The 27,599-nt window shown below is 36.1% G+C and overlaps 1 protein-coding gene across 4 annotated transcripts in view; it reads right to left on the bottom strand.

Annotated features, from left to right (window-relative positions):
- The window catches only part of UTRN (utrophin), a 429,397-nt gene that overhangs the window by 72,642 nt on the left and 329,156 nt on the right, over positions 1-27,599 (bottom strand). For all 4 annotated transcript variants that reach the window (XM_058170259.1, XM_058170253.1, XM_058170245.1 and 1 more), the window contains exons 56-59: positions 9,135-9,403; positions 7,312-7,458; positions 5,885-5,963; positions 4,973-5,033 (exon numbers count right to left, since the gene is read on the bottom strand). In XM_058170259.1, coding sequence (XP_058026242.1) covers positions 4,973-5,033; positions 5,885-5,963; positions 7,312-7,458; positions 9,135-9,403 — 556 coding nt within the window. The remainder of the gene's footprint in view (positions 1-4,972; positions 5,034-5,884; positions 5,964-7,311; positions 7,459-9,134; positions 9,404-27,599) is intronic.

A 27,599-nucleotide genomic window follows, 5' to 3' on the forward strand; every position in this document is an offset into this window, starting at 1 on the left:
GTGGATCACAAGCTTCCTAACAAACAGGAAGCAGCAGGTGAAGCTAAGCAAGATCACATCAAATACCTGTACAATTAGCACAGGGGCCCCGCAAGGCTGTGTGCTCTCCCCACTTCTCTTCTCTCTATATACCAATGACTGCATCTCCAATGATCCATCTGTTAAGCTCACGGCACGGCAGAGGAACTAGCTGCAGCCTGGGAACGGGCTGCAGCTGGGGCTTTAGACCGTGTCGTGCCTTTGCGGCCTCTGACCCGGCGCAGATCCCAACCGGCTCCTTGGTTCTCCGAGGAGCTGAGGGGGATGAAACGCCGGAGAAGACGCCTAGAGAGTTCCTGGAGGTCCAGCCGTTCAGAGGCTGATCGGACACTAGTTAGATCCTATACTAGGACCTACCTAGTGGCACTGAGGGAAGCGAGGCGTTCTCGCCTCCTCCCTCATTGCGCCGGCAGATAACCGCCCAGCTGCCCTGTTCGGGTGACCCGCTCCTCCTTCACCAGGGGAGCGGGATGACCCTGCGGGACGATGCTGAGGAGTTTAAGGGTTATCTATACGATAAAATCATTCAGCTTAGGGACGGCCTGGACCAAAATTGTGGCAATCCAGACGGGTATCTGAGGGCGGTCTTGGTGATGTTGTTTGGGATGAGTTTGACCCTGTGACTCCCGAGGACATGGACAGGTTGCTGGGTAGACTGAATGCCACCACGTGTTTACTGGTCCCGTGCCTCCTGGCTGGTGCTGGCCACTCAGGAGGTGACACGAGGCTGGCTCCAGGGATTACGAGTGCTTCCTTGTTGGAGGAGTCTTTCCGGCCGCCTTGAAAGAGGCGGTGGTGAGGCCCTCCTCAAGAAGCCTTCCTGGACCCGGCTGTTTTAGGTAATTATCGTCGGTCTCCAACCCGCCATGGCGAAGGTTGTAGAGAGTATGGTGGCATTTCAGTTTCCCCTGCACCTGGAGGAAACTGTCTATCTGGACCCGTTCCAGTCTGGCTTCCGACCCGGTTACAGCACTGAGACGGCTTTGGTCGCGTTGGTGGATGATCTCTGGAGGGCCAGGGATAGGGGTTATTCCTCTGCCCTGGTCCTATTAGACCTCTCAGCGGCTTTTGATACCATCGACCATGGTATCCTGCTGCGCCGGTTGGAGGGATTGGGAGTGGGAGGCACCGTTTATCGGTGGTTCTCCTCCTATCTCTCCGACCCGTCGCAGACGGTGTTGACAGGGGGGGAGAGGTCGACCCGCGGCGCCTCACTTGTGGGTGCCGCAGGGTCGATTCTCTCGCCCCTTCTGTTCAACATCTATATGAAGCCGCTGGGTGAGATCATCAGTGGCTTCGGTGTGAGGTACCAGCTGTACGCTGATGACACCCAGCTGTACTTTTCCACACCGGGCCACCCCAATGAAGCTATCGAAGTGCTGTCCCGGTGTTTGGAAGCCGTACGGGTCTGGATGGGGAGAAACAGGCTCAAGCTCAATCCCTCCAAGACGGAGTGGCTGTGGATGCCGGCATCCCGGTACAGTCAGCTGAGTCCGCGGCTGACTGTCGGGAGCGAGTCATTGGCCCCGATGGAGAGGGTGCGCAATTTGGGTGTTCTCCTGGATGCATGGCTGTCTTTTGAAGATCATTTGACGGCCGTCTCCAGGAGAGCTTTCCACCAGGTTCGCCTGGTGCGCCAGTTCGCCTTTCTAGACCGGGATGCCTTGTGCACAGTCACTCACGCCCTTGTGAGGTCTCGTCTGGACTACTGCAATGCTCTCTACATGGGGCTCCCTTGAAGGGCATCCGGAGGCTGCAGTTGGTCAGAATGCAGCTGCTGGTGATAGAGGAGCCCTCGTGGCTCCCGAGTGACACCTATCCTGCGAGGCTGCACTGGCTACCTGTGGCCTTCCGGTGCGCTTCAAGGTGTTGGTGAGCGTCTTTAAAGCGCTCCATGGCATAGGGCCGGGTTACTTACGGGACCGCCTGCTGCTACCGAATACCTCTCACCGACCGTGCGCTCTCACAGAGGGACTCCTCAGGGTGCCGTCGGTAGCGACAGTGTCGTCTGGCGACACCCAGGGGAAGGGCCTTCTCTGTGGGGGCTCCCGCCCTCTGGAACGAACTCCCCCCAGGACTTCGTCAACTTCCGGACCTCCGAACCTTTCGCCGCGAGCTCAAAACTTACTTATTTATCTGCGCTGGACTGGGTTAGTTTTCTTAAGTTATGGGTTTTTTAATGGGTTTTATCTCTAAATTTTAATTGTGGCCAATTCAAATAAGTTTTTTATTAGTATTTTAATTGTACAATGTATTTTCGTTTTTACTTGGCTGTGAACCGCCCTGAGTCTTTCGGGAGAAGGGCGGTATACAAATTTAAATAATAAAATAAATAAATAAGCTACTGAAGTTCGCAGATGACACAACAGTGATTGGTCTCATTTGAGACAATGACGAATCCGCATATAGACGAGAGGTCGAACGACTAGCCTTGTGGTGCAACCAAAACAATCTGGAACTGAACACACTCAAAACCGTAGAAATGGTGGTAGACTTTAGGAGAAACCCTTCCATACTTCCACCTCTCACAATACTTGACAACACAGTATCAACAGTAGAAACCTTCAAATTTCTAGGTTCTATCATATCGCAAGATCTAAAATGGACAGCTAACATCAAAAACATCATTAAAAAAGGACAACAAAGAATGTTCTTTCTGCGCCAACTCAGTAAGCTCAAACTGCCCAAGGAACTGCTGATTCAGTTCTACAGAGGAATTATTGAGTCTGTCATTTGCACCTCTATAACTGTCTGGTTCGATTCTGCAACCCAACAAGAAAAACACAGACTTCAGAGGATAATTAGAACTGCAGAAAAAATAATTGCTACCAACCTGCCTTCTATTGAGGACCTGTATACTGCACGAATCAAGAAGAGGGCCGTGAAAATATTTGCAGATCCCTCGCATCCTGGACATAAACTGTTTCAACTCCTACCCTCAAAACGACGCTATAGAGCACTGCACACCAGAACAACTAGACACAAGAACAGTTTTTTCCCGAAGGCCATCACTCTGCTAAACAAATAATTCCCTCAACACTGTCAGACTATTTACTGAATCTGCACTACTATTAATCGTCTCATAGTTCCCATCACCAATCTCTTTCCACTTATGACTGTATGACTATAACTTGTTGCTGGCAATCCTTATGATTTATATTGATATATTGACCATCAATTGTGTTGTAAATGTTGTACCTTGATGAAGGTATCTTTTCTTTTATGTACACTGAGAGCATATGCACCAAGACAAATTCCTTGTGTGTCCAATCACACTTGGCCAATAAAAATTCTATTCTATTCTATTATTAATTGTTCTAACTGTCAGGAAATTTCTCCTTAGTTCTAAGTTGCTTCTTTCCTTGATCAGTTTCCACCCATTGCTTCTAGTTCTACCCTCAGGTGCTTTGGAGAACAGCCTGACTCCCGCTTCTTTGTGGCAACCCCTGAGATATTGGAACACTGCTATCATGTCTCCTCGAGTCCTTCTTTTTATTAAACTAGACATACATAGTTCCTGCAACCGTTCTTCATATGTTCTAGTCTCCAGTCCCCTAATCATCTTTGTTGCTCTTCTCTGCACTCTTTCTAGAGTCTCATCATCTTTTTTACATCGTGGAGACCAAAACTGGATGCAGTATTCCAAGTGTGGCCTTACCAAGGCATTATAAAGTGGCACTAACACTTCACGTGATCTTGATTCTATCCCTCTGTTTATGCAGCCCAGAACTGTGTTGGCTTTTTCAGCAGCTGCTGCACACTGCTGGCTCATATCTAAATGGTTGTCCACTAGGACTCCAAGATCCCTCTCAGAGGTTACTACTATTGAGCAAGGTACCACATATACGGTACCTGTGCATTATTTTATTTTTTTGCCTAAATGTAGAGCCTTACTTTTTTCACTGTTGAATTTCATTTTGTTAGATAGTGCCCAATGTTCAAGTCTGTCAAGATCCTTCTGTAACTTGAGTCTATCTTCTGGAGTGTTGGCTATTCCTGCCAGCTTGGTGTCATCTGCAAATTTGATGAGTTCCCCATCTATCCCCTTGTCCAAGTCATTGATGAAGATGTTGAAGAGTACTGGGTGTAAAACAGAGCCTTGGGGTACTCCACTGCATACTTCCCTCCATGTGGATGTAGTTCCATTGAGGACTACACGTTGAGTGCGGTTGGTCAGCCAGTTACGAATCCATCTGGTGGTTGTGCTGTCTAACCCACATTTTTCTACTTTATCTAGTAGTAGGTTATGGTCTACTTTATCAAATGCCTTACTGAAGTCCAAGTAAATTATATCAACAACATTCTTCTGGTCTACTAATTTTGTCACTTTGTCAAAGAATGCAATTAGATTAGTCTGGCATGATCTGTTTTTGACAAACCCATGCTGGCTTTTGGTTATTACTTGGTTTGCTTCTAGGTTTCGGTGATTCGTTGCTTGATTATCTTTTCCAGAATCTTTCCCGGTATTGAGGTCAGGCTGATAGGTCTGTAGTTTCCTGGATCTGTTTTTTTTTTCTTCCTTTTTTGAAGATGGGAACTACATCAGCTCTTTTCCAGTCCTCTGACAGCTCCCCTGTGCTCCAGGATCTTTGAAAGATATAGTTCAGTGGTTCTGAGATCTTTCCCTTTCCCTAAATGGGTTCAGATTTCATAACTTTCCAAGCCAAAGATAACAAAAGGTGTTCTTGGCTATTGCTTACAACCCTTTGTTTCCACAGACAGCAATGATCCAGATAGATATTTTTGGGAGGAGTGTAACTCTACTCCATTTCTTTTATTTGGATGGATAAATACCTCCACCCAAAGCATTCCTGTCTTATCTAATTACATGACCTACAATATAAGGAAGGGCATCTGAAAAATCAACGATGCTTTTAAAAATTCCATGCATTTTATTCTAATATAATTACTACAAGAACAGATACCAACTTACTTAATGTAGTATGGAACACTGTTATGAGACACCGATCTCTGCCATGGTAGTTGTACAGAGGCTATAAACAATAAAAAATTGGAAGTAAATAAATCAAGAAATCAGTAATTTATTATTTACAAATAGGCATACTTGTATAAAGATGCTGAATGTAGGAAATGAGAAGAAATATGTCAAACTCTGGAAAGTAAACTCTCCTGAACAATTTTTTAAGCATTTATCCTCAAAATCAACAGTACTCATTTCAAATGATCACCATTTGAACACATTAAAACAATTGTTGATGAAAAACCACTTATTTGGAAGATAACATGGTCCAATCCAGTCCACTTAATGAACAGACCCAGTATACCAGGGGATTGCTTACCCTTTGTTTTGGGAGCTATCCTTTTTCTTTTTTGATTCTTTGCTTGCAAATTTGTGAGTACATACAATTGATTCAATTTTAAAAATATATCTTTCTAGATATTTTTCAGTGAGTTTTTATTTCTTAAATCCCCCAGTTCCCATAATTGTTTCAGGTACTTGAGGACAAAACCATTAACATTTTGCAAAACTGTTAAAAAGTCACCCTAGGATAATAAGATGAACTCCTTCTTTCACTGTGGTTTTTAATCAAGATTTAGTATATTATGTCCAAAGTCATATATTAACTCTATATCATCTTTTGTTTCCTATCTAGAACTTGCAAACCTGCTCCTGACATTGGCTAAGTACAATTTAATTGTAATTCTAAATTGTCATTCTCTGAGAATTGTCTTTCTAAAGATTTCTCTGAAAGGATCTTCTATACATGACCATCATTTTGTTCTATATTTTCCTCAATGCCAGTTATTAAAGCATAAGCATATTTGGGATGAAAAGAAAAAGAAACTATTAGAGTCTTTATTAACCCATTTCATTAACACTTACTGGAAAGAAAATCTTGAGAGTCAGGTCCATAATCATGGTGTATTTCTTGTAGTAGTTTAATACGATCATCTACCGATATCTGCATGTAAAAATAGAAAAAAAGAAAAGCAAGTAGTAAGCTTTTAGCTGATCATACCGAGCCAACTGCATATAGCCAACAAGACAAACAATGATTTACTATTCTTTTGTGCAAATAGATTTAAAGAGAAAATATTCTCTCCTCTTAAATCTGCTTTCCTGTTTATAATGTTTAAATAGATGCAAATCAATATCAAACAAAGGCCTTCTTAGTGCCCAATACTATTTACTGAAATGTTCACTTCTTCCCTTGTCTAAATGTCTGCAGCTGACATGCTTATTTTGATTTTATTGATCTTTACAAGAAACCATACTGGAACATGCTGTTTACTGATTGACCCTATGGGTCAACATTCTCCTAAATTGCTAATTAAGCTGGATGAACATATACGAAACTACTCAGTCAAATCTTCGTAAGGCATAACAAGCATTTCTAGTGCTTCAAATTAGATTGAAATGGAAGAAAAAACGTGTTTTAGAAAAGCCTCAGAACAAGGGGCTTAATCATAATTCTTTGTAAACAGACAGCTCTATCAGTTCTTTTCTAACTAAAGAGCTCCTGTGAGCTCTAATGAAACCCAAAATATTTTTATGACACCTAACAGTCTCCCGAGATGGCTTTAAAGGCTACTTTAATGAAGTATTAGCATAATAGTAACACATTATTTCAGAAACAGTATGGGGTAGTGCTTAAGATGCTGGACTGGCACTAGGAGCTCAGTTTTCAAGTTCGTCCTTAGCCACAGAAGCTTACTGGGTCACTTTGGGTCATTGACTTTCTCTCAGCCCAACCACATGACAGGGTGATTGTTGTGGGGAAAATGGAGATGGAAGTTCTTCGAGATGAAGGAAAGGTAGGATCTAAATTTAACAAATAAGCAATACAAAACAAAAGACAAGCCCCAAACATTATCTGTATTTTAAATAATGCCTCTGGGTCCTACATTGTTGAGCTACATTATTTAAACCTAAAAGGTTGGGGACTCCCCATTAAAGAATGTGTCGGTACGACCAGGTAGATCAGACTATGAAATCAATTCCAAAGGAGGCAAAAACTACTTTTATTGAGATAGGCTATATAATAGCAGATTAGAAAGGTGTGATTTTGTTGTACTCCTCCTCATCCTCCTTTTTTAAAGTTCAATGAATGAAGGAAATATCTGTCTAAGCTTCTTCTAAACATTGTCTGGACCTTCTGGACTTACCATTTAGTCCTTATGGCCTTGACAACAGAATCTGTGTATTTCCATCAAGCTAATATTCCTTGCTGTCTACCCAAATAATATGTTGAATCATTTTGATATTCAATCAAGATTCAATCTCCCTAACTCTTAACCAGTGAAAGCTACCTGTAGAAGTTTCCACCGCATGTTCAGATCATCCAGCTGTCGTGAGACTTTCAAGGATGGATGAAGATCAAGTGGAGAGAGCTGACTGGATAAGTCATTGATGCTCTTGATTTTCAAGCTGATTGGTGAAATTTCTTCTCTAAAGGCCTAAGAAGAGATGATACACAACTGCTTTTAGTAAAAATCTTGAAGAGCAAAGCTACAATCGCTAAATGATAAATGTAAGTGTCCCTCATTTTCATTCTTTCACTATCTCTCCTGACTATCCTTAAATACATGTTACTACTATGAGTATAAAAAGAGGAGTAAATTTGCTAGTAATGTATTATATTGCCAAAGTTTACCAGGAAACAAAAAGCCACTAAATAAATAGTAGAAATGAGAGAAAAAAAGTAAAGATACTTAATAAACACATTTTCAAATTCAATAACAAATTAGAACATCTTAATTTGGGTTTCATTACATTTATATTGCATCAATAAAACATAAAAATGAAATCTGCTAAAAGCCAGATAATTCTACAAAATTGATAACAATTTTCCAACTTTATACTGTTTTCCCCAAGAATTACTAGTACATCATTTTCAACATCAATGTTGATGTTGTTAATAAATGAAATAATCATCAAGAGATGATACTATTTGAACAAATAGTAAACATAATAAATTTCCCTTTACAGTTCTTTATGCAAATACCATTAAGAGGTGAACAATTACCTCTTGCTGGCAAAAAGAAAAAAAGAAATATTCTTACTAGTATGCAAAAGCATTCTTTTATGTTTTTATTCAAATGAAAAAAAAAGGAAAGATGGATATTTTATGTTTAAATCAACATATTTAAATCTGCTTTGATTTACTTCTAAGGCAACAGAAATTGTGTTTCATCGAATTTAGCTTAATCTTTATTTGAAAGCAAGAACAAACCTCAGGCAGAGTGTTGTGTATTTATGTATAATGTTCCATTACTCATAAATAATCTAATTTGTCATTTTCTAGACAATCCATGGACATACAAGCAAAAGGCTTCTACGTTCAATGCTAAAATGCTTATTGACTTTAGAATAACATAAATTCTTAGGTGTTCTACTATTAGTTGTTATAATGTGGAATTCCTAAACTTGAAGCAGAATGGCGTATGGTAGAAAGTCCTGAGAATTCAAAGGCATTTAAGGGAGATAGATTAATTTTGTTTCATAGGCAGATAATTGTGTGAATATTCTGGCTTATCACTGCACTTACAGTCCACCTTTCTTCTCAAAAAAACAGTGGAAAATATATTTTAAGAGGAATTTCAGCCATCCAATTAAAACAATGCAATCTTAGAATAGGGTTAAATAATTAAAATATCACCTCACTACATAATTAAAATATCCCTTCACAAATAACACATCTGTAGCATCCCCATCTGTATGGTGGACAGGTGGAGTTGACAGGGGACTAATCTCTGCAGTCCAATTTAACAATAACATTTAATTAATTAATTAACCCTTATGGTTAGAGTGCCTAATATTCAGGGGACACAGAGAGTTCCTTGGATTTTCTTCTATCTCCCTCTAGCTATGTTGCTCTCATTATATACATCACTACAAACATATGCCTCCTGTTGTCATTTTACTGCTGTCAAAATAATTTTAATGAAATGCTACACATTCCCAATGGAAAAGTATGAAGCGGGAATAATACAGCTATATCAATGATAAGGGTTTTCTATTCTGGATCCAGCTGGGCACTGGATTATGACTATCTAAGTACCACTGTATAGTTTCCATAGCCAAAATCTAAACATCAGCTGGAAATGCACTAAAAAGACTACTGGGATCTTACAGTTGTCTTATCAACTTCATCCTGCAATGAGGCCATCAGCCTGTCTCCAACAGGTTTCCAACCATTTCGCACATTCTCTGCCTCTCTCAAGTCTGCATCCAGGTCATCCATGGAACACTGCAGGTCCTTCAGTTTCTCCAGGGCTTGGTCTATCTGTTTTTGCCAACCACTGGCACAGGTATTCAGGCTTTCCCACTTCTCCTTCACTTCCGCAGACTGTTTGCGCATAGCTTTAGCAATCTTCTGCGCTTTTTCTTCAGGGGTCAACTCTAAAAATGGGAAAAATGATCAGTGGAATGAACAGGGATTCATAGTGTGTGGACAAGAAATATTGCTGCTTTCAAAATACACTTGCTGCCAAGGATGACTAACTATGGACTTCCATGCCCATCTCTCTGCTTGCAAGAGAGCAACACACAAATAAGTGGTATATTTTAGAGTGATCCTCAAAGCAAGGCCAAATTAATAGGGAAAGAGGCTGAAACAATGTTCAAATGGAGGCAAATGCTGAATTTTATTCCTAACAATGTGCCAACAAAAGCTGGGTTGTAAAAAAGGAGAAAAAAAAAACTTTGGAGAATTTGATAAAAAATTGCAACATTATTGTAATGTTATTGTAATGCTGACAACGTGACACCCGATTAATAAAATAGTATTTTTATATCATCAATGTGAAAATAGCTTCCAGGGCAAAAATATAATTAACTTACAAAATCTATTGAATAAGATATAAATACAACCTGGGATATTAACTTTTAAGAGCCTTTAATAAAAAACAATTTTAAAAGGTTGATCTGTGGATGATTAATACTATGAATAGGGGGAAAAGCCTCCTTGAACATAGCAATTGTAGAGATGTTATCTGGGATCATGTTTAGAAACAACATTGCAGACCTCTTAATATTGGCCATAAAAAGACAAGCAAACAGTAGAAAAGCATAATTTGTTTTAAACTTTGGCTTCAAATCAGACTCAGATCAGATTCTCTGGGGGTTATTTTTTCTGCTTTGAGGAGTCCCAGGGAAAATCCATTAAATCCAGGCTGAGATTTTAGCCCCAATAGCACCATAATCAACAAGCCTGTGGATTTCCAAATGCTTTCAAACTACAAATCCCAGCAGCCTCATTAATTAGGGTCAAAGGTAAAGGAATCTGGGAACTATAGTTTATTACTATTTGGAAAGCCACAGATTCCCCATCTTTATTTTGTTTTCTTCTCAAAGTATGCATGTGACAATACTAGATATTTGGGGACACAAGGAATTAGATTATGAAACAAATTACAAAATTAGTTTCATTAAAAAGTTCAGGCTATACACTTCAAACCTATGCAAATTGAACGAAGCAAGTTTTTTCCATTTCAAATCAGTACCATTTTCAAAATTTTAAAACACAGTAATAACTCATAGTATATATACTCAACAGGCATAAACAACTTTACCTGGAAATTACAAATACTTGCTTTGAAAACAATTAAAAGCCACACGGATATAATAGCTCTTTCATTTGCTGGAGAAAAAAATTGTGATGAGGTTCACATCATCAGGAAAACAGAATGCAATATGGTGTTATTATTAATGTATTTTTGCTTTGGAATTTTGTCATATTGCAAAATAATTGTAATTATAATTTACCTCTATGATCATCATTAATCATCTGCGCAGTCTGAACAGATTACTTGTTTATGAAGCTCTAAAACTGTGTTCTGAACTGATTTTCAGGGCTTGAGTAAATGGGAACTCAGATTTTTTCTGTCTATAGAAAATAATGCCAACAACATTTTTAACACTAAAGGAACTGCCCAGTTCCAAATGGCTCATAGCCCAGTAGTGGGACATAGCCCAGGGGTTGGAGAGCTTTAATATAGACTGTTAGAAGTAATCTGTTGAATTTTTCAACTTTTTAAAATTCCATTTTTGATTATATATTTATTTTCATTTCAGAAGTGCATGATAGATTTTATATCGTATTCCCAGAGTACCCAATGTTACATTCTTAGTGACTGCCTACATCTATTTTGGTTCCCACCAAGTCCTTACTCAGTGTTTATTTTCAATGTTCTAAACAACAAGACACTAGAATGTGGATAGAATGTTTATGTCTATATTAGATGTATATGCTGGCTTTCTTCTAGCACAGGGGTGTCCAAACTTGGCAACTTTAAGACTTGGAACCACATGTATATTAAGAACTCCCAGAATTCCTCAGTGAGCAAGGCAAAGCTGGCTGAGGAATTCTAGGACTTGAAATCCACAAGTATTAAAGTTGCCAAGTTTGGACACCCTTGCCCTAACAGCTTAAAGTAGCATATATTAGCTTCCCTACTCTTTTTTTTTTTAACTTGCAATAGCAACTATATGAAATTGACTGGCCTGAAAAAGAGCAACTAGCCCTAAATTATCCAGTGAGCTTTCATGGCTGCAGATGGGTCTGCCTAGGGAAGGTCCCACACCGATTTCTAGAAGCATTTTCTAGAAAACACAACAATGGCTGCAGTTTGATTCTTGGAAGCATGTTCACCTACATAGAAGGTGCACATAGAAAGCATTTGGGGAAGACTGAGATGATAGAGAATAATCTTACTAGTTTTCTCCTAGTAAATAATTTTTATTTTTTTAAATAATTTTTATTAAACAATTTTTTTAAAAAAAAATTAACAGTTTTCTTCTTTATAACATTTCCACATCAGTGTACTTCTATTGTGTATTCATTTCCCACCCCCTTCAATTTACCTTTAACTATACATGTGGTTCCATTATTTTTTATACATGTTGGATGATATATTTTTAAATTGACTACAGTATTGATGTTAATATAACTACTAATATTAATATAACTTAACACTGCATTAAAAGGCTGCCTTTAATGCTGCCTTATGTGTAAATTGGACAGATGAACCTGGGCTTGGGTTTTAAGGAGTTGAGCGAAGATGGCAACAGGCACTATAATTTTTTTCTTCATTGTAAATGTTCACAGTATACTGACTAAAATCAGGAATTTTAAGATTGCTGGATATTGATTCAAAGCATAATTCAGTATTGCTGCATGGATAAGCACCCTGATTTTTGTTTCAGGGTTGAGTTGTAGATTTGCTCTTATATTTGATATAAAACTGTCATTTAGAAAAGCATTGAAGACAAGTATAAATGCTATTATGAGTAATGAAGAAACTATTCACTTATGAGAAGGCATTTCTTGGCCATAAATATACCAGACATTCTGATGTTCCAGGGTATTAATGAAAAATATACTACTTACAAAAATACTGAGGTCATACAGTAACTGCAGAAGGAAACCGTGGTGGCAGAGACAAAGTACTATTAAATAAGAAATTTGTGAGTGCAGTTTTGATTTCCTTTGGAATAATTTTGTTGAGTAGAATCCAGTGAACCCTTTCTGTCACCATAAGTGGGCAATTTCAGCTTTCTCTGAAGCCCTCCCAATTCTTCTTGGAGGTATCAGGGAATATTTCTGCACAGATGTGTATGTAGGGGTGTGTGTGAGACATATGAAGTGGCACATCTAATGAAAATGACTGCATTATCTCTATTTTCATAGAGTTCCATTTCATAACATGAGCCACTTTAGAGACAAAGGGAATACAAATATGTGTGTTCTCTCTCTCTCTCTCTCTCTCTCTCTCTCTCTTTCTCTCTAATCATATAAAGCCCCTGTGCAAATGTAATTAACTGACACAATTATGAGCACTTCGCAGAGCATCAAACACAGCTTAAGGAGCACTATTATGATCATCACACAATAAAGTCTTATGGACCTCTGTCATACTCCCACACAACATTTCATTTTAAAGCTTCTGATGATGACTTGAAGACATTGTGAGTCATAACAAAATGCAGCCTCTTCACAGCAGCTGCAGTCAAGTCTCCCTTAAAACCTGCTATACAGCTACTCCAGATGGTACATAACATAAATGAGGTGCACACATGTAAATCACCTGTAGCCGGTATTTCTTTTATGGCTCAAGTATGATTTATTGCACCTTTTGCGTTTGTAATTAAGGGGCAGAACAGATGCTGAATGCTTAATTTAAAATGCTTTGCTTATGAAAATAATCTTTGCCTCTGCATAATTATTGATGTTACCTGGGGATTTCTTCAATAGTTTCTTCCCTGATTCTAAAATCTTTCATTCTGTCTTTCTATGTTCTCTTTTATGCTCTCAATTGTTCTTAATGTCCCTGTAGGCTGCTCAAAGCCCTTGCCAAATAAAATCTTGGACAACTGATATGATCTGCTACTGTTGGCTGAAGCAATAACATGACAAGCACGACTTTTAAAAGCTACCTTTATTATTTATTAACTATATTCTGCTTTTTCTCAGGCATGCCAAGCAATGCATAGCACACTCCAAACTCATGCTTTTCCCTAGAAACTCCCCCCTCTCATTTTTTTTTTGAATTTTTTTTTGTCTTTACAAAAAATTTTATTTTCCATAATAGTTCCCACAGTTTAACCAGTGTACAATACAATCACTTATACAACAATCGATCCTATACTCAAATTATGCTCAATCCAGGCTGCTCGACCGCCACTCCCTCCCTTAATCCTTTCTACCCTTCTCATCCTTTCAACTTTCCCCACCATCCTTCTCCTCACTTTTCTACTTCCCCTCCTCTTCCCCACTTCTCACTACCATCCTTTCTAACCCTCTATCTTCTCCTCCTTCTTCTCCTCCTATCCTTTCTTCTCCTCCTTCTTTCCTACCTACCTACCTACTACCTACTTTCTTCCTTCTTTACTCCTCTTTCCTTACCCTTTCCCTTCGGGAGTGGTTACCGAGCAACCCCGACTTTACACCATTCCAACTTGTTTAATTCTACCATTATTTCTGTACAATGGCAGTCAATCAATTTATAATCTTCCCCTTCCCCCATTTCCCCCCCCCCCGAGACTTTCCAGAACAGAATACAGGGTATTGTAACTAACAAACATAATCTAGTCTAAAATATAACATAAAACATATTCCATTTCACACCATCACACTATCAATTCCTTCTTTCTTAAACTCTAATACATATCAATTCCTAACTTCACTCAAAAACTAATTGATATTTTTAATCTGATACTTATTTTGAATATAATCAATCCACTTTCTCCATTCCAAAATATATTTTTCTTGTGTACAGTCTTTCAAGTAGGCAGAAATTTTGCCATTTCTGCTAAATTTGATACTTTACTAATCCATTCTCCAATTGTAGGTAAGTCTTCTTTCTTCCAATATTGTGCAATCAATAGTCTTGCAGCAGTTATTAAATTCAAAATCAGTTTTGTCTCTATAACAGTGCAATCTGGAATTATTCCTAATAAAAGAACTGTGGAACAAACTTGATCTTCTTTTTCAAAATGTTCTGCATAATCCACCATATTTTTAATCCAAAAGGCTTTAACTTTTTTGCAAGTCCACCATATATGATAATAGGTAGCATCCTCACAATCACATCTCCACCATTTTGCTTTCACATTTGGATACATACATGACAGTTTTTTAGGATCTAAATGCCATCTATAAAACATTTTATAAAATTTTCTCTTAAATTTTGTGCTTATGAATTTAACATTCCTCATCCAAATTTTTCCCCATGTTTCTAACATTATAGGTTGTTGAAAATTTTGTGCCCATTTTACCATACAATCTTTAACCAACTCCATTTCTGAATCAATTTCTACCAATACATTATATAATCTCTTTATATGCTGTTGACCTTGATCTTTTATTTGTTTTACCAAATTATCATCACTTTGCCTAATACCAATTTTCTGATCTATTTTCCATCTAGATTGCAATTGTCCATACTGGAACCATGTATAATCTCTCCCTTCATCCCTCAATTTATCCCTAGATTTTAGCTGTAATTCCCCTTTTTCCATAGTCAAAAGCTCTTTGTAAGTAATAACCTCCATTTTTTGTATATATTTATATTCTCTATCATATGTCTGGGGATAGTCCATATTGGTATCTTTCCAACTTATATTGATATTTTTTCCAAACCCTTAACAACGCACTTCTGACCATATTATTCTTAAATGTCTTATCAATTCTTATCAATTCTTGTCATATATTACATATGCATGCCATCCATATAACAAACCATAACCTTCTATATTCAAAATCCTTTCTTCTGTTAAATTAATCCAATCAGAGATTAAAGCTAAAACAACTGCATCATAGTACAATTTCAAGTTAGGCATTTTTAAACCCCCTCTATCCCTAACGTCTTGCATTATTTTTAACTTTATTCTCGGTTTTTTACCCTTCCATACAAAATTATTAATCCCTTTTTGCCATTCTTGTAAATTTGCATCTTTCTTCAATATTGGAATCATTTGAAACAAAAATAGAAATCTAGGCAAAACATTCATTTTTATAGCTGCCACTCTTCCCAACAATGATAATTGTAACTTCTTCCAATTCTCCATTTCTTTAATTACTTTTCCCCACAATACCTCATAATTATTTTTATATAATTTTACATTCGATGCTGTAATATATACTCCTAGGTATTTAACCTTTTTAACTACTTCATATCCAGTTATTCTTTCTAGTTCTTCCCTCTGATGTGTATTCATATTTTTAATTATCATTTTTGTCTTCTGTTGATTCACTTTAAACCCAGATACCTTACTATACTGATCAATTGTCTCCTTTAGATATACAGCTGAATGTATTGGTTGAGATAAAGAAACAACCAGATCATCTGCAAACGCTCTTAATTTATAATCTTGATTTTTAATTCTAATTCCTTTTATTCGATCTAAACCACGTATATTACTCAATAATATTTCCAAAGTTAGAATGAATAATAATGGTGACAAGGGACATCCTTGTCTAGTCCCTTTCTCAATCTTGAAAGATTCTGTTAATCCACCATTTACTATTATTTGAGCTGTTTGCTTTTGATATATAGCCTTAATTGCTTGAATAAAATAATCCCCAAATTGCATTTTTTCTATTACTTTAAACAAAAACTGCCAATCCAATCTATCAAAAGCTTTTTCCGCATCCAAAAAGAGGAATGCTGCTGAGACCTGGCTGTTTCTTTCCAAATATTCAAGTAAATTTACAATTTGTCTCATATTATATCTCATCTGTCTCCCCTTAATAAATCCTGTTTGATCATTATGAATTAATTGACTCATCAATGGCATCAATCTATTCGCTAATATCTTAGCAAATATTTTATAATCAGTATTTAAAAGCGATATTGGCCTATAATTCTCTGGTTTAACACCATCTCGATCTTCTTTAGGTATTAATGAAATAAAAGCTGTCCTCCATGAGGGAGGAGCTTCTCCTCCCCTTTGTATTCTGTTAAATAACTCCTTAAGTGGTACAATCATCTCATTTTGTAAATTTTTATAATAAGTAGTTGTCAAACCATCTGTACCTGGTGCTTTATTCGCTTTAAGCTGCTTAATTGCAAACACTATTTCCTCTGAAGAGATTAATTGATTCAACTCTTCACTTTGATCTACTATAATTTCTAAAATACCATGGTCCTGTAAATATCTATCTATATCTTTATCATTAATCACATCTCTAGAATATAACTTAATATAATATTCTAAAAAAGCTTTTTTAATCAAATTTTGCTGATATACTTCCTTACCTCTATATTCTATTTTATCAATTATACGTTGTTTCTGTTTCTTTCTTAATAAATATGCTAACCACCTTCCAGGTTTATTAGAATTATTAAACAAATTGTGTTTTGCATATTGTAAATTAGTTGCCACCTGATCTGCCATTAGCATATTAAATTGACCTCTTAATATATTTATTGACTCTTTTATTTTACTATCTCCTGGATTACATACCAATAACTGCTCCTTCCTTTTAATTTCCTCTTCTAATTCTTTTCGCCTTTTGTGCAATCTATTTCTATATTTATTATTCATATCTAATAAAATTCCCCTCATATAAGCCTTGCTGGTGTCCCAAACTATCTCTATAGGTGTCCCTTTATCCATATTCAAAGAAAAAAATTCCTTCATTAGAATTTTACATTCATTTACATTTTGTTCGTATTTAAACAAGTTCTCATTCATCCTCCACGACCTCCTGGCCTCTTTTTCCTGATCTAGCTCAATCCAAACCGGGCTATGATCAGACAAAGTTCTAGAACAAATTTTGGTCTTCTTCACTCTGAAAAACAAATCATTAGTAATTAAAATAAAATCAATCCTAGAAAAGGATTGATGTCTGTCAGAAAAAAATGTAAAATCTCTCTCTTTTTCATTGCGTTCTCACCATACATCTCTCAATTCTAAATCTTCCATCAAATCAAAGAAAACCTTTGGCAGTTTTACATGATTGGAAATATTTCTAAGACTTCTTTTATCTTTCTGGATATCCATCACTCCATTCCAATCACCCATTAATATAAGTTTTATAATCCCAAAATGTTATTCTTTTATGTAAAAACTTATAAAAAATTTCTTGTTGTTGATTTGGTGCATAAACTCCTATTAAAAGTATTTTTCTCCCCTCCAATAAAAGTTCAATAGCAATATATCTTTCTTGATTATCCGCCTCAATTAATGTTGCAGATAAATTACTCTTTATATAAACAACTAGTCCATTCTTCTTTTCTGTAGCAGATGCAACAAAATGTATTCCCAATTTTGAATTTATCAAATATTTCTGGTCTAATGTTCTAATATGTGTTTCTTGTAAACATACAATGTCATTTTTAAATTGCTTCAAATAATGAAATATCTTTCTTCTCTTTTGTGGTGAGTTTAATCCATTAACATTCCAAGATAAAAGTCTAATTGCCATTATCAGCAATCGGAAACTTTTGAAGCACCAGCCGCAAATCATATCTCCTCCCACTGTTTCCGTCTTGGTAATAGCCGATTTAGCCTGTTGAGCCTTTTCTTCTTGTTCCTTGCGTTTGACAGCTGCTCTTGTCATCCTTGGCTCTTTTGGAAGCTCTGATCCCATCTTAGATACATCCAACACTTGTAAAAGGTCTTCTTCCATTACTATCACTTCTTTTTGTTTAATTTCGCCTTCCTTTCTCCTACCATTCGGAGATGGTGGACTTCCAGCTTTAAGCACATAGGCATAAAACTCTCGTGCTTTACTAACTGTATTAAGGCGATGTGCTTTCCCTTCATGATAAACTATTATACCAATTGGGATGTCCCATCTATACTCAATCTAACGTTTTTTAAGTTCGTTCACCAAAAAAGCAAACTCCTTCCTACCTCTCAACATTTTTGGGGGAATTTCCTTTAGTATTAAAATATCTTGACCAGCCACTTGAATCTTGTCTCCTTTAAAAGAAGCTTGTAAAATCTCATTTCTCACTGTTCTATTAGTAAAATAAATAACAATGTCTCTCGGAAGATTTCTTTGTCTTGCTATCCAGGAATTCACACGATAAATTTTGTCAATTATACATTGTTTCTGTTTCTTTCTTAATAAATATGCTAACCACCTTCCAGGTTTATTAGAATTATTAAACAAATTGTGTTTTGCATATTGTAGATTAGTCGCCACCTGATCTGCCATTAACATATTAAATTGACCTCTTAATATATCTATTGACTCTTTTATTTTACTATCTCCTGGATTACATACCAATAACTGCTCCTTCCTTTTAATTTCCTTTTCTAATTCTTTTCGCCTTTTGTGAAATCTATTTCTATATTTATTATTCATATCTAATAAAATTCCCCTCATATAGGGCTTGCTGGTGTCCCAAACTATCTCTATAGGTGTCCCTTTATTCATATTCAAAGAAAAAAATTCCTTCATTAGAATTTTACATTCATTTACATTTTGTTCATATTTAAACAAGTTCTCATTCATCCTCCACGACCTCCTGGCCTCTTTTTCCTGATCTAGCTCAATCCAAACTGGGCTATGATCAGACAAAGTTCTAGAACAAATTTTGGTCTTCTTCACTCTGAAAAACAAATCATTAGTAATTAAAATAAAATCGATCCTAGAAAAGGATTGATGTCTGTCAGGAAAAAATGTAAAATCTCTCTCTTTTTCATTGCGTTCTCGCCATACATCTCTCAGTTCTAAATCTTCCATCAAATCAAAGAAAACCTTTGGCAGTTTTACGATTGGAAATATTTCTAAGACTTCTTTTATCTTTCTGGATATCCATCACTCCATTCCAATCACCCATTAATATATAAGTTTTATAATCCCAAGATGTTATTCTTTTATGTAAAACTTATAAAATTTTTCTTGTTGTTGATTTGGTGCATAAAACTCCTATTAAAAGTATTTTCTCCTCCAATAAAAGTTCAATAGCAATATATCTTCCTTGATTATCCGCCTCAATTAATGTTGCAGATAAATTACTCTTTATATAAACAACTAGTCCATTCTTCTTTTCTGTGGCAGATGCAGCAAAATGTATTCCCAATTTTGAATTTATCAAATATTTCTGGTCTGATGTTCTAATATGTGTTTCTTGTAAACATACAATGTCATTTTTAAATTGCTTCAAATAATGAAATATCTTTCTTCTCTTTTGTGGTGAGTTTAATCCATTAACATTCCAAGATAAAAGTCTAATTGCCATTATCAGCAATCGGAAACTTTTGAAGCACCAGCCGCAAATCATATCTCCTCCCACTGTTTCCGTCTTGGTAATAGCCGATTTAGCCTGTTGAGCCTTTTCTTCTTGTTCCTTGCGTTTGACAGCTGCTCTTGTCATCCTTGGCTCTTTTGGAAGCCCTGATCCCATCTTAGATACATCCAACACTTGTAAAAGGTCTTCTTCCATTACTATCACTTCTTTTTCTTTAATTTCGCCTTCCTTTCTCCTACCATTCGGAGATGGTGGACTTCCAGCTTTAAGCACATAGGCATAAAACTCTCGTGCTTTACTAATTGTATTAAGGCGATGTGCTTTCCCTTCATGATAAACTATTATACCAATTGGGATGTCCCATCTATACTCAATCTGACGTTTTTTAAGTTCGTTCACCAAAAAAGCAAACTCCTTCCTACCTCTCAACATTTTGGGGGGAATTTCCTTTAGTATTAAAATATCTTGACCAGCCACTTGAATCTTGTCTCCTTTAAAAGAAGCTTGTAAAATCTCATTTCTCACTGTTCTATTAGTAAAATAAATAACAATGTCTCTCGGAAGATTTCTTTGTCTTGCTATCCAGGAATTCACACGATAAATTTTGTCAATATGAAAAGCCACATCTACTGGCCGAACTGCCAAAATCTCCGCAAAGGCCTCAGAAAAAATTTGCTTCAAATTCTCTTGTCTATGCTCTTTCATACCACATATTCGTAAGGCATGTTCCATCGCTCTATATTGTACCAAAACAATTTCATCATCAACTTTATCCATTTTACTTTGAACTGCCTCAATCTTATTTTCCAATTTTAAATTATCTTTCTTTATTTCTTCTACTTCCTGCTCCAATAAAATCACATTTGATGCCAGACCCTGTACTGCTGACACCAAACCTTCTTTGACTTCTTTATTTCCAATTTGGATTTCTAACATCTGTTTTTTCATCTCTGACATTTCTTCTGTAATTAATTTAAACTTATCTTCTATCTGGGAAGTTTGCCAATTCATAGCATCGTTAAGAGATTCTTTCATAAATTCTTTCAGATTATCCTGAAGTGCTTCCAAATTTAATGATTTTGTATCTGCAGTATGTGCTGGAGAAGCTCCCGGTGTTAATGTTCCTGGGGTTTTTGTAACAGTTGTCTTTAATTGTTTTGCTGCCATCTCTTAAAATTTCTCTTTAACTTAATATTACGTATAAATCTTCTAAGTCTTTTTTTTTTTAAAAAAACAAACAGTCTCAATATCTCTTCCCCCTTCTCATTACAATGCTAAAAAAAAAAAATCCCCAACTTGTTTTTGGCAATAAACAGCAAGCAGTAAGAGTTGTAACACTTTCGTTTTCAACTGCGTAGCTCATTAAAAAACAATCACCATTTTCATTTTAAAGTCAACTCCAAAACTTTAAAAAAAAATAACAGGGAATTGATTTAATTACTTGCTTTTATCGTTAAAACTCTCCTGTTTCTGTTCAGTCTGGTATTTTCTTCTTTAAGTTAAAATTGGTCCCGGCAGTTGGTCGCGGCAATTAGGTCTGCCGGAGCAGGAAAAAAGCCTCAGATCTGGAGCGCTTTGAAGTTCTGAGGGAGCTTAACCCTTCGAGCCCCTGGTGTCTTCCAGGGGTCTGGGGAAGCCCTGCCTCTGCTTCTTATGCTCACCTCCTCTTCTTTGCCCGAAGAGGGGGAATTCCGAACCGCTGGGCAGCTGATTGTCGCTGTCTTAGCGGTCCAACACGATCCAGAGGTTGGTGACCAAGAGGATCACCTCCATTGCCTACGGAGCCAACCAGGAAGTCCCCATTTTTTGTTTTTTTTAAAGTAAGTTGGACTGAGAGCCGGAGATTGTCCTCACATCAAATAATGGGCTTCTGTTACTGAAGGCGAAGGTAAACCTAAATTAGCTATATTGCAAAAGAGCTCTACAGACTACACATCCCAAATCAAACCTTGAAAACATGTCCTACGTTACCTCTCTTAGTTTTAGGAAACTATACATAAGATTTTCCTTGTGAATCTTGGGATTCAAAGCACATCATTATGGAAGGACAAAGGTTTGGAAATGAGGGGTTCAATGAAATCCAGGATCCCCAAAAGATTAATTTCAAAAGCAAAAAGGTATGAATGAATACTTAATTTGGGCCACACACACTATGTCAGTAAAATCACATTCTAAGATCCATCATCTTAGACTGCTACCCCATTTTCAAGCATTCTTACAAAAACAGTGCTTCCTATAGAAACAATTAGGAAGGGTTCAAACTTATCCTGGTTCCCAACTTGCTTTCCCCCCCACCCTTAAAAAGTAAGGTTAGTTCTATGGGAGAATACTATATGTACTACCTATGAGGCTAGGAAAAAATCATGAATATGATAAAAATTCTTTAAATTCAGCTATTTAGTCCCGCTCTTGTACTCTCTCAATAATCCCCATACATGAAGCTCTTCTATGTTGTATTGATTTTCATATACTGGCCATGGGAGGGGAAATAAAACTTCTGGTAAATTAGATTGTTTTTAAACAGCTTTGAGCATTTTATTTTGCCTCCTTACTTGTTCTGACTCAATCATCAGCAAGGCACACGTGGAATTAAGTCAATCTTCTGCAGTTTAGTGGTTTCAGATATGCTGGGGCTATACAAGTCTTGGGATTTGAAACTAATATAAACATAAACCAATATAAATCTGGGAGTGCATTTTCATCATAATTGACAGTATGAAGAGAAGAGTATCATAAGCTATCAAACACTTCCATATACTGTATGCTAGAACAAACTCTACAAAGTCTTTATTTTGTAATTCAATAGTCTCTTGCTGATCCTCCAATATTATCAATATACTACTGCTGCTGCTGTTGTTGCTACTACAGATAATAATTTGCAGGGCACATATAGGGTAGTCAAAAAGTTTTTTTGCTTTTTTAATTATAAATGAAACACCAACATATTTATTAACTAATATTAATAATAATTAATTTTAAAAATGGGCTTGTTAATAACTTTGAGGCAGAAAAGAAGGAAGAGAAAAGAAGGAAAAGAAGGAGCAAAGAACTAGGACCATTCATTAAGTTTAAGCACAGAGGATTTATGATTGCCGCCTATACGCAAGAATCTAATCAACTACTCAGCTCAGCATTGTATTGGTATTAGATAAAGATCTGCGGAATTCAAGGGGAAGCTGGATTTGGGTTTTTTGTGAGAATACAGGGACTCTAAACTAATGGTGCATTTAACTCTGCCTTCTAGGTTCTGATTGCTCTTCTCCTACAAATACAAGATTGAAACTCCTGAACTGATATTGTAGAATATAAATCTGTTCAAAATAAAGACCTTGTGTTCGTTATGATTCTTGCACTAAAGAGTCTTAGAAGTCTTAATTGATGAAAAACCTTTCAGTTGTCTATGTGATTCTACAGACAGTTATCAAACACACAAAAATCCTAACACTGAAAGCAAACTACACCCAAGTGTCCATCCTGGCAGCAAACTCTGCCAGGCTTTTTTGATGTTTTTTTTCCCTGAAAGCATTAAATTTTTTTGGGTCCTATCAGGAGCAAAGACTCTTTCTTCTTTGCACAAGATTTTTATGCAAAAAGAGACAGAACTAAAATCAGCACCTGTTTCTGCTTGTTAAGTAATGCACAAAATACCTGTTTGTGAGGCTAAAATGTGTACTGAGACAATGTTCTGCACATTATCTCTTGCACAGTGTCCCATTTTCTTTTGTCTAATTCTGGTTGTCACAATGCTGAATATAGCTCATTTTTCTATAGTCTTTCCCCTAGTCTTATATTATGCTGGCCTGCAAAGCTTCCATTCTTCCTGGAAAACTTTAACAAGCTCTGGGCAGTGATAGAAGACTATGCTTTGCTAACATTTGCTCACTCTTCATAAATGGTGATGAAGAATGACTGCATTTCCACATGAGTAGTGACATTTTATGTTATACTGATAGGAAAGATTCAAATTTGGCTCCCACCAAAATATATAACAGGGGATCTTAAGTTCCATCTAAATTGAGTTACAGATATTTATATTATTCCATCTACACTCATGGATTTAGAGTACATAATTTTTCTAGCTTCTCGCAGTTGGTCAGCCAACCAAGTAGGCATATTGCATAGAGCAGATGCCTTATTGTAATGTTAGAACATGGGTTTGCCCTTAAAATGTCTTTTTTCATCTCCTAAATAACAGGATGGGTGATCAAGATTAAAACTGGCAATCATGATGAAATGTTGGTGTTAACTCTTTCCTGTCCTCACTTCTATGAAAATCATACATTGAATATTAGCACCACTGGCAACAATTAGTTCTTTTCTTAGGGTTACTACCAAATTTATCTGAAAGGAAAACTGTTCACCATCTCTCTCTGAATGTTAGAAACCTGTCCACCTCATTTATCATTTTCTCACTGAATCTCATTTGACCTTAATTAAATAAATAATTATTTGTAAAAAATAGAACCCTAGTATTTATTTAAAGTAAATAAAGCTCTAGTTTGCAAAGGAGAGGAAATACAGTGGAATGGAGATTTAAATTTATCTGAATTCTTAAGCAATTACATCATTTGAACACTGAACATCATTTGAACATATACAAATTGGTATTTGTATAATTTTGTGTAAGTTTGATTAAGTTGGAAGATGCAAGATGTTAATTAGCTACTCAAAATGCTGTTAAGATTTTAAATAAAGCAATTTACCATATAATCACTCACAAATCCAATAGGTTCAAATACTGAATAAATGTTATTGATCACTATTTTCTCTTAGCACAAGGGCTTTGACAAATTTGAATTTAGTAAATATATTTTCCTAGCCATACTCATAATTTAGATTGAAGTTAGATTATGTGTGTAACTTCTCATCAAAGCTTATTAATGTAGGCTTAACAGTTAATTTACTTAACTGTTCCAAATAGCTAGGGATAAGTATATCCAACAAAAGAATTAACCTGGAGAGAAGGTTTATTTGCTTTAATCACTAAATATTCACAATGTAAAGGACTACAAAAAGAAGAAAGAAAAACTAAACGTCCATAAAAATTAGGATGGTGGATAAATTATAAAACCTAATAAAACCATCTTGTTCATTTATTTCAGAGGACCAATGCAAAGATATGAATAGACATGAATCCCTTTTCTGTGTTTAATAGGTAATATGCTATTATTGTACAAGACAAGAAGAAAATAATAAAATACTCTTTTGGGGGCAAAGTGATACGACGGAAGATATTGATTTAATTACAGGCATTATTGTATGATATTTATTAGCTAAATCCTTTTCAATCTGTATTGTGTCCTAATTATGGGACTAAAGAAATTATAGGTCTTCATAGATGATCTCACCAGAGTAGAAAAAGAATCGATACTACTCCTATTTATTTTATTATTTTTATTTAATCTCTCAATTGGTTTTGAGGCTACTGATCATAATATCCTAGAATTAGTTCTGTAGAGTAGGTTGCAGAACATTCTATCAGTGTTTCCATTAACTACATGATTTCTCAAGATACTATTTTAAATTTATATAAAGCTGCCTTATATAGACATTAAAGGATTTACATCAAGATATTATCACATTGAAAACTAGTATTTAATATGGGAGAAATCACATTTGACTTAAAACAGTACCTGAAGAAATATTGTTTTTCATGAGGTTTAGTTAATGCAACTTGTATTTGAGAATTCACTAGGTAAATTGTTTCCTAAACTAGATACTCAACAACTAGCTATACTGGGAATTGTGTTATATTCCTGAAAAAACAGTTCTACAATTTGGGAGTGCTAGTACTCATCATTGTTGCTAGAGGTCAAAGGGATCCTCACAGCTAGAAATATTTACCATTAGGTTTGTCAGGTATGTCAGCTACATGCATTTTCTGGACAGCAACAGCTTGCCTATTGTGATTAATGAACCAGTATATTTCTAACTGCTTCATGTGAGGCTGTCCTTAAATGACTGTATTGTAATCCATGTAAATATGACCTTGGAATGTGTTCAGAAGTTACAATTATTACAAAACGTAATAGCTTCATTACTGATTGAGGTATGTACATATTATAATTATGCTAAACAATCTGTAGTGCCCATTGAGCAAGGTTGAGGACACTGATATTAGTATAAAAGTCCTAAATAACCAGAGACAAGGTTAATATTAAGGCTAAGGTTAAAATTACATCTTAATAATGAGACTTTATTTAAAAACAACTGTTTTATCTTTTTTTGAACACAACAGATATGTCCAGATTTTTTGGGGGGTGGGGTTGTGTGTGTGAAACAAATGTCATTTCATTAAGCAGAATTACATCCAAGAAAATAAATAAGAAGATGTAATTAAAAAAATATTAGATTGCGCAGAAATGGATAGATTGACATTAAAGATAAAAGAGAAGGAAGATACAGAATACTAAAATGGTTGAAAATAGAAGTAGAAATTAGGAGCTGGGAAAGCATTAATATGTAAGTAATTGACCCTGACAATACACTGTTCACAAAGCACTTATGTATGTTGAATGAAAATATACAAATAAACTATATATAGATTACTATAACTTAATTTTCTCTTTCAAATTCTTCCAGTTCATATTGAAAATGAGGCATTAAATGATTGGCATGAACAAATAATGAATTTGTATGACACAAGGATTAAAATTCAAGACTCTATAAAATTTGAAAAAGTGAGGTGAATTAGCAGCTATAAAGTTTGAAATGTCTAACTACAAAGTTAGATATTCAGCATGGATTTCAGAGTGGATTGTATCTTAGTTAGATCTAAGAAAATGGCAGGACTTTCAGGTGGTTTGCATAAATATATCTGGCTTGAACAAACAACCGTTAAGAAATTGTGCAACAATAAGTGATATACTGAATATTTGTAATAAATACAAGAAAAGAATCCCTTCTAATATAATTATTAAATATTTATTTTTACGGCAAGGCAAATTTTAATGGAGGGATAACAATTCATTCCAAGTGCAAAATTTGCCATGCTTCCTCATAAAAAATTGCTTATTCATTATTATTACCCACAAGTATACATCTCAATTATCAATACAATGAAATTTAAATTCTTTGAAATTCATGACCTTCTTTCACTGTAAAAACAAAACATTAAATTTACTCTAAATTTTATATTCAGAGAAAATTGGGAAATTTTCTTGGGATTCGCAAATTTTTACCGCAAAGTCATTCCTTCTTTCGCAGAAGTAGCTCTATCATTAACAGAATTGCTAAAAACTGGGCCATTACCCGCCAAACCCAAACCTAAAAAACCTCTTGGAGAGGGGAGAGGGGGGTAGAAGGGAAGTGTGGACCACTGACACTCTTCTTTATTAACTCTTTGTTTTCTTTCCTAGGATATAGCTTCTTTTCCAAGGGGGGACGCCTGTCAGGCCTGGAAACCATACTAGACTTTAGGGTTCCAAACGCTGCCACATTTTTCCCCAGAGGGGAAGAAGGGGGGTTGAGGGGTATGGTAACATTCTTCAAGCGGTCAAGGTCGGATGGTGTTCACGTCTGCAGGAAGAGTGGCGAGAAGATATTTGAATGAACTGGGAGAACGTGGGACCATGTGACCAGCAAAGGGGTCAGGGGGGTGGGACTCTTGGGGTTTGTATAACTGGGAAAAGAATCCGGAAGTTCAGTTTTGGAATTTCACTCATCATGTGCCAGTTTCCTCATGCTAGTAAAGAACTCTGAAAGACAATGGCTTCTGAGTTGTTTTTTTATGCAGAAGAGGTTTTTCTGGAACCTTGACAGTAGTATTGCTGGTACACTAGCTTGGTTTTGATTGCTAAAATGGACATGTCATTGTAAAAAATATGCAGGAAATATTATAAACAGATCAGGTATGTTGTTTGTGTGTGCATGCATGTGGGTATGTTTGG

Source organism: Ahaetulla prasina, chromosome 1 (genome assembly GCF_028640845.1).
Source record: "Ahaetulla prasina isolate Xishuangbanna chromosome 1, ASM2864084v1, whole genome shotgun sequence".
Classification (NCBI taxonomy): Eukaryota; Metazoa; Chordata; class Lepidosauria; order Squamata; family Colubridae; genus Ahaetulla; species Ahaetulla prasina.